Raw genomic sequence first — 14,115 nt, forward strand, 5'->3', positions numbered from 1 at the left:
TATCCACACATGCAGTAGGGACTACTGAGACCATTTGCTTCATTTGAGACTGGCGAACTCGACACAGACCAAGCATTAAAACGTACAATTTTCTTGTTCTGTATGGTGCAGCTACTGACTAGATTGGGGAATAACTGAATGCAAAGCATTCCTTGTTTATAATATAGCACCTAAAATATTTTAAAATTCTTTCATCTGATGGGTGAATGCCTTGTTTTTTGCCTTGTGCCTCATGAGTCTTGAAATAATGCATGGGGGAGATACGTTATAGCATTTATCTGATTATTGAGTTGAGTTCACAATTGTCTCCATTGATCCGACTGGGATCAGCATCCTTGAATGTTGACTTGGAGCTGTTGATCGTTTCAATGAGTATGAAAAGGAAAGTTTGACCACTATGAATTTTAAATCACCAAGGGTGCTGGCCATCTATTGAAATGTCCAGGTTCCATGGGAATGTTTTTCTTTTTAAAACAATGGTTACAACTTTTGTGGGAACAACCTGATTACTCTGGTTCAGTGCATGGAGTAATGGTGTACTCAGCCATGCAGATCATGCAGCCCTTGGGTTCAGTCCCAGGTCTGGCCTGAGTTGGTTGATTTTAGCTCCTCGGTGGAGGGAGCACTACAATGGACTTTGCTGAATCTGGTCAAACAGTCACTGTATTTGTCTTGTGTAGTCAAGCTGAACTCTGTATGGAATTCCCCTTCAATTGAAGATGCTTTTACACTAAAAGTGCAATCTGAATTAGGCACCTGATTCCTTCTCCATTGGTTTCATTGCTAAATGTAAATGAGTGAGGTATGGGGAGCTGGTGACATTGAAAAGCCATGAAAATGACTGGGCCGGTTTATACTGGCAGCAGAGCCCAGTGCACCTTGACACCAGGCCCTGAAACATAGTCATATAACACACAAAATTAAAAGTGTTGCTTTAATTTGATAGCAAAAAGCTGTTGGTTGTATAATATCCAAGTATATCACCTACTACTTAGCTGTAAAACTGCAGTCATGTGAGACTGTTGGTTTTTGTTAAAGTATGTACACATACAAAATCTTATGGCTCCATTGGATTACAGATTGGCAGCCCAAGTGCACCCCAATGGTTTATATATTGGAATGTGTGGCATGTGAACTGCTTTGAGCAAATGAACTGTTTAAAATTACACTCCAAAACATTCACCTGGATGGGGGCGGTGTATTTCCATAACTCAAAGTTGTGCTGTACCCTCTACTTCATGTGGTCTAAGTAGTCAAACATATTTTCACTGGTTTCTGTGGAAAAAGTGTATATTTTATTGAACTCTGATAATCAGTTCTACAGTATTGCTTTTAACACTTGTTAACTAGGTGCCCATTAAATGATATAACCTTGAGGTAATGTCCTTGAATTAAACTATCGCACTATTCAATCAGATATGCAAGCCCTCATTGTTGGAATATGAAGGGAAAGAACTAACCCTACAGAGTCTGTTACAAATTTTATAATTAACCTAAAGATGGCTGATACATTTCTTGTTCAAGATGTATTCAATAGAAAGTTGTATACTTCCCCTGTGTCGTGCATTGGAGCCCAGTGAATGGAAAAATCCCTGAGGCCTGACAAGGCATTTAAGAAAGTGTGGGAATTAATTGTTCATATCAGTGACTTGGGTCTATGGAATCACTAAAGTTAGTGCCAGCAGAGAGCTTGGATGGATTATTTGATGGCTGGAAGAAGCATGTGGAAATATGGTGACGTTTTAAGCCTACCAAAAGGCATCAGTTCAAAAACAACTGGCCAACAGCCAAATAATTGCCTAATGTCAGACTGCTGCCATTCCAGCAAACAAAAGATCCCATTACATTCCAGGATCTGCTAATCAATGCTGGGATTGTCTGAGTTTCTCATTAGCGTTTATTATTATTTGAACTCCAGAGCTGAGGGGACTTTCTTTTCTCTCTCTGATGCAGTACTATGAGATGATGCCCAGCTGCTTTTGTTTCACTGCTAACCAGTCAGTTTGGATTATTAATTAGAAGTTGGAATCTATTGAATTCCAGAAGCTCTCTCCAATTGCTTTTTCTAAGCACCAAGTGATTTTTATCTATTGTAAATGTATTAAAATGTAAAGAGAGCATTTCTAAGTAGAAGCCTGTAATCTTTTGATTACATTGTGATGTTGCAAAGTGATTTGTGCTTCACAGTGCTGAAAGCTATTTTATAATCGGTCAAAGGGATCTTTTAATACTCTGGAGCAGGAATTCAATTTGTGTCTTTTCACAAACATTTTGAGGGGGGAAATTCCAGCCCTTTTGGAATACATGGAATCATCTACTTAACAAATGTGACAAGGGAGATTTTCTTATTGGTATGGACTGGGATAACCTGGTATCTAGGAGCAAGGAAAAACGCGTTGTAGTTTAATATTTAGCAGATGGGAGAAGAGCTGATGTGTTCTATTGTCCATCCACAGCTCTGATTTGCTCTGCCTTCGTAGGTAGCAGTGTTGAGAGTACTAATCTCCTCTCCCTGAGGGAGGGGAGAGAAAGGGACCTGCAAAACACAAAAGCAAAAAATCATTTTATGTGAACTCTAGTTTGTACTAATTTTATTAATTTATCTCTATCTCAGTGACTAACTATTGCATGGAAATGCATGTGATATACACACAGAATTAGTGATTAACATTGAAGTAATCTGAAAATGAGACTTAAGTTTTCTTTCCCCAATTCTCTGCCTCTTCCCCACATTCAACTGCAGTTCTACAAAAATTGAGTTCAGATAGTCCATTAGAATAGACACATAGTAAACTGGATGATTAGATGGTGGTGTCTGAAGCAGGACCTGGGACAATAGAAGATAGCTTCTTTGGTTTTGTGGTTTGCTTACAGAACCCGGTACTATTCTGTAAAGTGTGATGTTCTCCTGTAGAAGAATGGACTTTGTTTTTGTATAGAATTGTCATGGTTAAATGCCAATAGAGCATGATTCAGAAAGAAGTTGGATGAATAATTTTGTGTCCTATTTAACAACCTGCTGATCTGTATTGATCCTTTGTGTTACAGATTCTGATCCAAGCTGTATGTTGACAGGTTTCAAATTTTATTTCAGGCTGTTTTGTGTTATTTGAAAATTCTACACCCTTCCCAGGACAAAATAAATAACAATTTGTTGGTTAGTTTTTTTAATTAATTATTCAACCTGCTCAAAATGTTGCCTGTGCCCAGATGACTGACTGGATCTCAGCAAGCCTCTGATATCATTTAAGGAGCCTATCTGCACCGCTCTCCTCCCTCTCTGCTCACTCTCCAAACCGGCTCTGCTTCCTCTCTGTTCCTTGCAGGCTAGTCCCCAGTACTCCAGCTAGGCTCAGCTCCTTCCCAGTTCCACAAAAAAAAGGCACTCCTGTAGTACAGCCAGGCACACTTGCTCAATTGCCTTTCTGGTCCCTGTGTTAGCTGACATTGTAAATGGTTATAGTCCAACTGTTTTATTTAAAAATCACAAGCTTTTGGAGGCTTTCTCCTTCATCAGGTGAGCGAGTGTGGGATTCCATGGAATCCCACACTCGCTCACCTGACGAAGGAGAAAGCCTCCGAAAGCTTGTGATTTTCAAATAAAACAGTTGGACTATAACCTGGTGTTGTAAGATTCCTTACATTTGTCAACCCCAGTCCATCACCGGCATCTCCACATCATTGTAAATGGTGTTCTCTCCTCCGGTACTGTCCCTCTCCCTTTTCAAATATGTCATCAACCTCCTCCTCAAAAGAACCCTCCCCTTGACCCTTTTGTCCTTGCAAACTACCCCCTCATCACCAACCTCCCTTTCCTTGAATGTGGTGTCGCCTTCCAAATCTGTGCCCATCTTTCCAGCAACTCCATGTGTGAACCTAAAATCTGGTTTCTGCCCCGCCATAGCAATGAAACAGCCCTAACCAAAGGTACAAATTCCATCCTCTGTGACTGTGACCAAGGTGCATTGTCCCTCCTCATCCTTCTTGACCTCTCTGCAGAATTTGACATGATCAACCGTACCATCTTCCTTCAATGCTTCTCCTCTGACGTCCAACTGAATAGTACTGCCCTCACTCTTACGTATCCATTCGTAGCCAGCGGATCTCCTGCAGTGGATTCTTTCCCGCACCATTACCCCTGGAGCCACTCAAAGGATCTATCATTGGCTTCCTCCTAATTCTCATCTACATGCTGCCCCTCGATGACATCATCTGAAGACATGACATCAGGTTCCACATGTCACTGATGACACTCGGCTCTATCTCTCCGCCACCTCTCTTGACCTCTCTGCCGCCTCTATCGTCAGACTGCTTGTCCGACATCCAATCCTAGATGAGCCGCAGTTTCCTTCAATTAAACATTAGGAAGGCCGAAGCCATTGACTTCGTTCCTGCCAAAAATTCTGTTCCCTCACCACCAATTTCATCTCCTGCCCTGGCTACTTTCACCTGCGTAACATCCCCTGTCTCGGCCTATCTGCTGCTGAAACCCTCATCCATTCTTTTGTTACCTCCAGACTCGACTATTACCATATTCTCCTGGCCGGCCTCCCAATTTCCACTCTCCATCAACTTGAGCTCATTTTTTAAAAAAAAAACTCTGCTGCCTGCATTTTAACCTGTACCAAGTCCTGTTCACTACTTATACCTGTGCTTGCTGACCTATATTGGCTCCCACTCCAGTAACGCCTTGAATTTAAAATTCTCATCCTCGTTTTCCAATCCCTCGTGGCCTCGTTTCTTTCTATCTCTGTAACCTCCTCTAGCCCCACAACCCTCCCAAAACTCTGTTGCTCCAACTCTGGCCTCTTGTGCATCCCTCACCCCCTTTGCCCCACCACTGGCGGCCATTTCTTCAACCGTCTAGGTGAAATCTACTAATTGACTGACTCCACCACATCTTCAGGTTGGTGACATTCTGGATTATGGTTCTACATATGGCAACCACTGTTTGGTACCTTGTTCAAGTGGCCATTTTTTACACGTGTGCACCTAGCCAGCAATTATCAATAACCCATTCGCCTTCAAGTTCATCAAAACTGATCTTGTCGTTACCTGGTAGTTTTTTTTTGCATTTGGATGCTTTCCAGCATACTGCATGTCCCAGTGATCCAGAGCAGGCAAGCTGGCTGATTTTCTGGATAATTATAGTGCCCCAATGCTGCCTCCTGCTTTGCATCCCTCGCTGAAATCTGCTAACTTGGCACAGGCCAAGAATTGACTCTTTGTATGGCTCAGTACCACACCATGTAATACATTTTTCCCATTTGCTCCTCACCCCTCCATGGCAGCACAATGGTAATAGCGAAGTCTGCATTGGTGGGGCAGGGAATTTGAGGGCAACCTGTGCTCTTGCACGTTTTTACATTTGTGACTTGCACAAAACAGTATTCTCTACAAACCCAATTAGTGTTGATGTTTATTATTCCATGTTATTGTGACTCCATTTAGTTCTTCTCTTCACTGAAAGGAAAGAATGGGACTCGAGTATGTACCAGTCAAGTCACAAGCTCCATATCTGGTGGCTATAAAACTGCACTGACTTGCAGTTTTATATCTAGCGGACCAGTTCCTCTGCAGTAGTATGTTCTGTTTCCTTACTATGACTGAGTGGCTCTGTTTCCTTCCCATATAGTCTTGTATGGATATTACAGGAACCAAGTGGCTTGCTATCAGAAATGGGCGCAGGATGTGTAAGCTTGTCATTCTCTTGGGGCTTATGCCAAGTCATTCATTCACAGCCAGCTTTGACTCAATGGCAACTGATTGTAGTTCTCTACTTTCCAACACTCTTAGAGTTACAAGTAGATTGGGGGAGGGCAAAGAAAGACAGTTTGTTTTTCTTTTGAGTGCTTCTTAGATTTTCATTTCATGTGATACATTGTTTCTGCTTGGATACTTTAGAAGCAGTCTCTTGGATCTCTAAAGTAATCATCAACAACAGAATAAATTAATAGGGCCAGGACTATCTGGATCGAAGGGAGTGCTGGCAAATTATTTTTAAATTGGGCCTTGATAATAAGAGGGAGGTTATTGTTTAATAGTTGTACCGACAAAGTAACTCCCTTGTTAGTAACAGGATGCGGTCTCGTTTGGTGAAATTATTCTGTCAGGACACTGAAGGGAGTACCTACTGGCATGTGGGAGAGGGGAGACAAAATCAATCCATTAATCCTATATACTAGTCAAGATTTCCACTGACTGAAATAAAATTATCAAGGCAAACCAATTTGGCCGCTCGGCCCTGCATTCGAAGAATGTGTCTCCGATTTCCAAGTTGTACAGCATGGATTCTTAAGGACCCTACTGTGTAATCATTGTAGTTTAGGAATTTGTGGAATGTTCAAATTCTGTGCTGGAACTTATGCCAATGGAAGTGCTTGAAGCAGTTCCTTATTCAGAACTATTGCACTGATTTATCTGGACCACCAGATTGTTACGTCTGAATTTCTATAAACTGCACATAGTTTCCCAAATGGCTCTGTGGGTAAATGCAATTATAAAGTATGATACTAAGACAGATTCATCTTCGGTCTGTGCTGAGTCAACTGATCTCAGCCAAGGTGGCTTGTCAGACACTGGCTGACCTCCATATCCCTGGGCTAGAAAGAGGAAAAAAATCAACTAGAATTCTTACTCCTGATCACAGGATAGATACAGGTGAGGATCCATTTAGCCCTTTCTACCTCGCTTACCCAGACAAAGAAACCTACATTTTTATCTCCTCTTGGGGTAGTCAACTCTGGATGGATGTAGTCCTGGAGATTTGATCACATAACTCCTTCCTTCCGCTTACAAATGTTATGCATTTACCATCTAAAGGTTGGGTCCCTTGTAATTGAGTGCACACGAAAGCGCGAGCATAGACAAAATTCCATGAACCGGGAGGCCGCCTGTGAGCAGACAAGGGAAGTACACAGGTGCAAACCACCGACACAAAGCTCTACTATTCTCCTAGGTTACTATCAGCAGTGCCTGCAAGATTCATCTTCCTTTCCTGGAAACAATCTAGGAGCATCAGCAACCCTAGCTGTTTTCTGATTTTTGTTTTGCTTTAAATCGATTTGATATTTCAGCACGCCGAAATTCTTGAATATGCTTCCCACTTTTATGATTTAAACCTTACATTTAATGAGATTTAAAGGAAAGTCTTGCTATAAAATACTGGTCACTATGAATTAGGTATCCACAACCAGAGTCGGGCTGCTGTTCTCGAGAGCTAAAACACAAAAATATGGATGTAAAAAGCATTGATTTTCTGTCCAAACCCCAAAACACTGAATTTTAAAACTTGCAGTTTTAAATTATAATTACACCAAACACGATTCAAGGCCATTCCCGACTTGTCTAATGAATCTGAAATAGAAGCCCTTAATTGTCGCGGCTGAACATTTAACTACTGACCTAGGAGTATGGAGTGCAGTCACTGGCAGGGATCGTGCTAAAGGAGCTCACTGCGAATTACACCCTACTGTGCTGGGCATGTGCTACAACTCCACATTACAAGTAGCACAAGAGAGTTAAATATGACATGGTAGCTTCAATACCTTTTTTATTTTATATTGGGGGGGAGGGTGTCGGTGGGACAGGGGGCAATATAAGATAACTCAGCGATTTTAACTTATTCAGTCGTTTAAGTGGAATTAACATTCAGGCTTTTTTTTTTAAAGTAACATCTGGGTCTGAGATCCCTATACTTTCAGCAAGTGTCTCTCTAACTGCATTTTTGACAACTGACTTAAAATTCCACATTAACTTAGCTGTAAGGATGAACGGAGAGGTGACATTGAGGAGCGAGCCAAAAAGTAAGGACAGCACTGACAAATCGGTAAACTCCTCCACCACCATCCACAGTCTGAAAATGGGAATGAGCAGGTTGGAGTGTCTTGAGCGTGAGTAGAAGTAACGGGAAAGGAAGTACGCAGGTGCAAAGCTTTACTTTTCTACTAGTAGCAGATTCCTCTTCCATTCCATGAGGCTCCTGAACATTACGGGAGACTCCTGAACGATCTGGGAGGCTTGGCACTCTGCGTGAACAAATTGTTCATGACATCTGTGCTAAACTTTCCTTTTATCAGTTTAACTTGGGTCTGCTTGTTATAGCATCCTGGCATGTCTTGAAATACTACTCCGGATTTATCTTCTCTCTGCTATTTAATATTGTGTACTTTATAAGGTGTCTCCTTTTAGACTAAAGAGTCCCACTCTTTCCGCAACTTAATCCTTTGATGATCAGCCTGTGGCACTGCCTCCACAGCTTGAAAATTTCTTTTCAATCTAGATGACTAAAGCTGAACACTACTCAAGGTGTACCTTGAGCAGGGCACATGACATTTTCCAATTTAAGTTCAAACTGCCCTAATGATATAATTGAGCTTTCTATTTGTTTTGTTTATTACTATCTTAATGACTAGATATAATAAGTGCCGAACCTGTCACGGAGTTAACATTAAAGATTCATTGACACTACTTCGTGTCCTGGCCAATATTCTTCCCTCAACCATCACCACCAAAAATAGATTAACTGGTTGTCCACCTCACTGCTGAATGCATCTTGTGTGTATAAAGTAGCTGTCGTTAGTCTACATTAGTGACTACACCGAAACTACACCTTTATTGTGTGTGAATCACTTTGGGATGTTTCTGAGATGTGGTGGTGTCCTATATAAATGCAGGTTCTTCACCTTTTATACGAAGAGCATTATGAATGAGTATCTCATCATATCATATAAATTGTACAGGTGTGAACAGAAAATTATGTTAAAGTTGTATTTGGTACATTATGGTGATGTGCATCTTCTAATTTTGAATGCCAAGTGGGTGCAAAAGACTATTATGGGTTATCTTGTTGCTTTTTGTTCTTAGGACCTGGATTTAAATCTTGCCCCTATTGATGAATTGGTGAGATTAAAGTGTCTCCTTTTTGGTATTGCTTGGGAGAGTCCTAAAATGAGATGTTGGTAATATTGACCCAGTGCTTAAACTACCCATAATTCAGCACAGACTGCCCCTGACTTGACAGTCCATTTTAGAGAGGCCATCAGCATAGCTGGTGTGGGAGATAGAAGTGTCATGCTTATGGCAGTTGGGCTGCCCTTGAGGATTTACAGCATCCTGTTGGATTGCTTCTCACTGCAAAATGTAGAAAACAGTTCTATTCCCTATTTGACATCGCTTGTATCGATAAAAATTTAATTTAAAAAAATGCTGTGGTGAGAATGCAGGAGTAAACTACACTCCTACATGAAATCCAATGACCAGTTGAGTATCTCAACATACCAGTAATTCCATTTTATTATTGCTTTTCATCTTTGGGAAATAAAGTTTAGTACTTTACTAGTGTCAGTGTGTGGCCGCAACTTTAAAGCAATTCCCTATTCATCCCAGCAATTGACACAGATGTCCGTTTTTAATTCAATTGAATCTTGTGGAAAGCTCCTTAGGTAATTCCTTACAGATTGTGTGTAATCTGATATTCTTGGTGTCCTGCATTTTTCTAAATGCCTGTACTCCTGTTTCATACCTAAGCTCTTTCGGCACTAAATTCCAAGCAGTTGGATTGGAATTTCACCTTGTGCCAAAGGAAATTGTATGCATGATTCCTCAGCTTCGGGAAAGCGAGCATTGTTTCTGGAAAAGATATTGAATGATACAAGGAGATTGGATAAATAGTATTCAGAAACAGACCATTGTCATTGTTCTGTTCTTGAGTTCAAGATGACTTATTTAACTTTTGCATTGCTTGTGTGAATTTCAACCCTTTTTAAGTAGGAGGAGGGTTATTTTGTTCATGCGCCCCCCCATCATTCTTTTTGAATGGATATTTTCTTATTAACTTATTAATATATTTGAGATTTTCTGTCCAACAGACCATCCAACATTTTATGGTCTCCATCCCCCTACTGCCATTCCACTGCCATTTGTTGCAGGGAGAGGCCGGGTGTCCCAGTGGAGACTGGAATTGCAAGTTAACCTCAGAGTTGATGAGTCCTCTAACTCTAGAACGCTCTCTTCTGTCCTGAGTTCATAGCAATGCCAAACAGACCCCAGTCCATTACAGTCCCCACCACTTATACAGTCCACGTTTATCATGCGCAGCCGTCTATATTGGGCAGACGGAACTAGCCATTTGCAAGTATCATAAGAGTCAATTACAAAGATACCACTTATAACACATTAACTCATTAATCTCAGTGCTGCCATGTGTTTCTTCCATGATTTTCTCTTTGCTGGCAGACTGGCATTTCTCCAGGTCAGTACAGGAACTGCGTAGAAGCTGCACCCGACACCATTCCATATTTTAGTGATCAGTGGAGCCCACAGGGATAACAACAGTGGAAATTGACTTTGCCGTCAACTGCTTCTAGCTGGTGAATCGCGATAACACTAATGCGCTCACCATAAGTGGTGGGGGCTGTACTTCCATCTCCCTTTTTTTCCATCTGTCCCTTTCAGGCCCTTCTCTGCTCTATCCTCCCCTTCTTGTCATCCAACCATGCCACCTTTTATTTCTCCCTGTCAGGTACTTTTCTTCCCCAACAAATTACTATTGCTCTTTCTCCCTAATTTGAAGTCACAGGCTTGAATCCATTTTGAATAAGGCCGCAGCTACCCTTTGTGCCTCTCTTGGCATTCTCCAAAGGACTCATTGTGGCCTCCTTACAAACAGCAGCCTCAAATGCCCCATCCTTTCCTCTCGTTGACCTTCCTGCCCTGTGTGCCTACTGGAGGACAAAACTCACCAACCTCCATCCTGTCCTAGTCAATACTGCCTCAATGTAAGTTTTATTTTTCCCTTGGCTTTACAGGGGGAGAAAAAAAAACTATATTGAGAAATATATGTAAAATACTGTTGTAAAAAATGTTGAAATTGTAGTGACCACCTAGATTTACTTGGAAACAGAAATTTTATTGAGCTGTCCAGTTCTGTTATCTATTTGAAAATGTACTGAAATGATTTTGTGGTCTTTGTATGATCATTGAGATTCTTGTTTTGTTAATTCAAGCTGAAATATACACAATCCAGAAGTAAACCTCAGCTCTTGGTTTAGCAGACTAATGGCTGATTCCGAAATATTTATTCGAGTGGCTTTGTTGCAAATAACTACTGCTTTGAGAACCATCGTTCACTTGTGTGTTTATTTTGTCTAGGCGGAAGCTGATGTGTCTTCCTTGAATAGACGTATCCAGCTGGTTGAGGAAGAGTTGGATCGTGCTAAAGAGCGTCTGACTACTGCCCTGCAGAAACTGGAGGAGGCTGAAAAGTCAGCAGATGAGAGTGAACGGTAAGAGATGAATGACCTGGCAACATATTGGTACCTGGCTGGTACATTAATAACTGCTGCTGAATCTGGGAAAGAGGGACCAAACAATTTCCCCCCCCCCCCCCCCCTAAATCTGGACTAAATTGATGCCTCCAGTGTTGCAAATTTTATAAGTTTTTTAATCTGGAGCTATGAATTCTTTGCGCACTATAGCCGTTTAAAGGTAGAGTTATCCTACAGTTGCCAGCTGAGGCTAGTAATTGCCAGCTCTTGATAATTCTAATGAGAGAGCACAAAGCTCTAGGCCCATCCACTCTGCTGACCATTGTACATAATGTTTGCTAAATTTTAATGTTGGAAGAATTGTAGTTCTACTCGAGCTGATGTGATGCCAGAGGCTTTCTGTTGGAAGAGATCTCATGTCTGACCCAACTTCAATTCAAATGGCTTTAGATCCAATTTATACCAATGTAAAGTGGTTTTTCATTGGGTCAATGCAAAATAAGTAGTATAACAGACCTATTACATAACTAGAACCTTTAGAAAATTTTAATGCAGTATTTCAGTAATTCACTTTAATGTTTAGTGAAGTTATTTTGACTCTTCTCTGTATCCTTGTTGGGCAGATTAAACGTGTTTCTGTGCTCTTGTATGTGGTAGAGTTTGAATAAATCAAAATGGAAAGTTGATCCTAAGAAACCAGTAAGTTCTGGTTACACAAGCCCATAAATACAGAAGTGCTTGTGAGGAAGTAGGGGGAAGTGAATATTGATGATTACAGAATGTTATTGGGATATTACTGATGAAGAATTGGTTATGTAGAGCTTGTTTACAGTGCTGTGCATATATATCTGGGTGATGGTCTCTCAATGCATCCTTTTGGAAAGACTTGCCTCTGCCTCAGGTTATGGGTCTTCTCAGTACAATCTAAAATGTCTCCCCCATATCTGGTTATGTCTTTCCTCATGGCTCCAGGGATGTCGATCAGTGGTCTTGCATGTTTGCAGTGATTTTTCCTTCGGTCATCTGTATTGACTCTCTAATACAGGGGTTAGCTGAACTCATCACTAGTTTTGGTGCTTGTGATAAAAAAAATCAGCAGTTATTGAAAGGAGTGACAGTAGATGTCCTGGAGCCTAACCTGCAGTGTTCAACTTTTATATAACTGCTTTGATTCAAAGAGGAGGGTGAGTGGAGATGATTTGAAAAAACAGTTCTGAAGCCATGGCTAAGACAGTAGTTGTTTCCTAATATGGAATTCAAATGCAGTTGTTAGGTTATTCGTTTAGCTGAGTGTGAAATTAGAAACTGCTGCACTAGAGGTCCTACTGATCTTTGTGTATTGCTCAAAGCTTCCACTGTTGCAATGGTTGCCTCCGGTGCTCTGCAAACAGTGTTGCAGCTCAAAGAAATGGAATTGTATAGAATAACTTGTGCATCCAATTGTGTACATTTTACAGTGAATACCTAGGCAGAGAGAGTTGAAAATATAGTTATAATTGACAGTATTAAAATCAGATGCACGGCCAGATCGGAGATAGAAAATAATGCTTTGTGTAAAACTATGCTAACTTGAAAACCATAATCCGAAGCAGTGATGTGCTTGAGGGCAAACAGTTGGGCGTACTATGGAGTGATGGAACTCAGCTCTGCAAGTACAATTCCTTACACCGAGGTTATGATTTCAATTGTGATCCCTTGGAGAGTTGCCAAGTGACCCATTCATTTATGCTCTAGATATGGGGATAGCCTCACATGGGAACAGGAATAGGCTATTCAGTCCTTTGAACCTGCTTTGCCATTCAATTAGATCATGACTGATCCGTACCTCAGCTCCATTTTACCCGCTGTAGCTCCATAATCCGTTGATGCCCTTATCTAGCAAAAGTCACTTGTTAGTATTTCTTCATTTTCTTTTGCTGGATTGTAAGACTAGAGGGAGCCAACTTGAATCCAAACTCTTTATCAACAATATCCTGCTGCCAATAGACCAGAAAGAAGAGCAGTAGCTCTTGTCGAGGATTGTAAGTGGCCCGTTGCCTGTATTATGTGCATGATCAGCGTGTGATCTATCTCTATACTGTGGATTGTGCAACTACTGAGGGATTGCTACAATGTAGCTGCCTGAACAAATGTTGAGGATGGATCAAAGATTCCCAGTATGTATTCACTGGTCTGCACAAACATTTGTCTTTTCCTGCATTGGTTTTCATTTAACAATGGGTTTTTACTTTTGGTTCCAATACGTTTCCCTGATATGCAAGCATTAATGGGGATTTTTTTCTGCAGAGGGATGAAAGTTGTGGAGAGCAAAGTCTTAAAGGCTGAAGAGATAATGGAAATGCAAGAAATGCAGCTGAAGGAAGCTAAACACATTGCAGAAGAAGCAGACCGCAAATATGAAGAGGTAACTTTTTTTTTTCCCTTGCCTATCCTTCGGAAGGTGCTGGTGTACAGTTCCACGTTTATCTGGCACCTCACACAAGTGAATATCCGTAAAGTGTTAGCTTAGACATTGATGTTGATGGGCAATTTATTCTGTCAAGTGTGGCTGGGGGTGGGAGGAAAAAGTATGGCATAGAAAGGATATAGCAACAAAGCTCAATGCTGCATTTGCCTGCTGCCCACGTATTGAGGCAGGGGGAGATAGAGGGGAAGGAAAGGATATTCTAGCCAAGCTTTGCCCAAAGAGGAACCCTGGCTAAGTTTTTGCCTCCCTAATTCTTTGTGCTGTGGCCAGCTGTAGCACCCCAGCCACAGCTCTGGTTGAGATCCGTTAACTCAGCACAGACTGAAGACTTTTCTGGGATGTTTGGCTCATTGGATGCTAAGTTCACCAACTGAGCTTTTG

General features: G+C 41.2%; 1 protein-coding gene across 4 annotated transcripts in view; it reads left to right on the forward strand.

The window, feature by feature from the left end:
- The window catches only part of LOC137322000 (tropomyosin alpha-4 chain-like), a 93,241-nt gene that overhangs the window by 64,097 nt on the left and 15,029 nt on the right, over window positions 1-14,115 (forward strand). For all 4 annotated transcript variants that reach the window (XM_067984992.1, XM_067984983.1, XM_067985012.1 and 1 more), the window contains 2 exons: window positions 11,152-11,285; window positions 13,554-13,671. In XM_067984992.1, the coding sequence (XP_067841093.1) occupies window positions 11,152-11,285; window positions 13,554-13,671 (252 nt within the window). The remainder of the gene's footprint in view (window positions 1-11,151; window positions 11,286-13,553; window positions 13,672-14,115) is intronic.

Source organism: Heptranchias perlo, chromosome 1, assembly GCF_035084215.1.
Source record: "Heptranchias perlo isolate sHepPer1 chromosome 1, sHepPer1.hap1, whole genome shotgun sequence".
NCBI lineage: Eukaryota > Metazoa > Chordata > Chondrichthyes > Hexanchiformes > Hexanchidae > Heptranchias > Heptranchias perlo.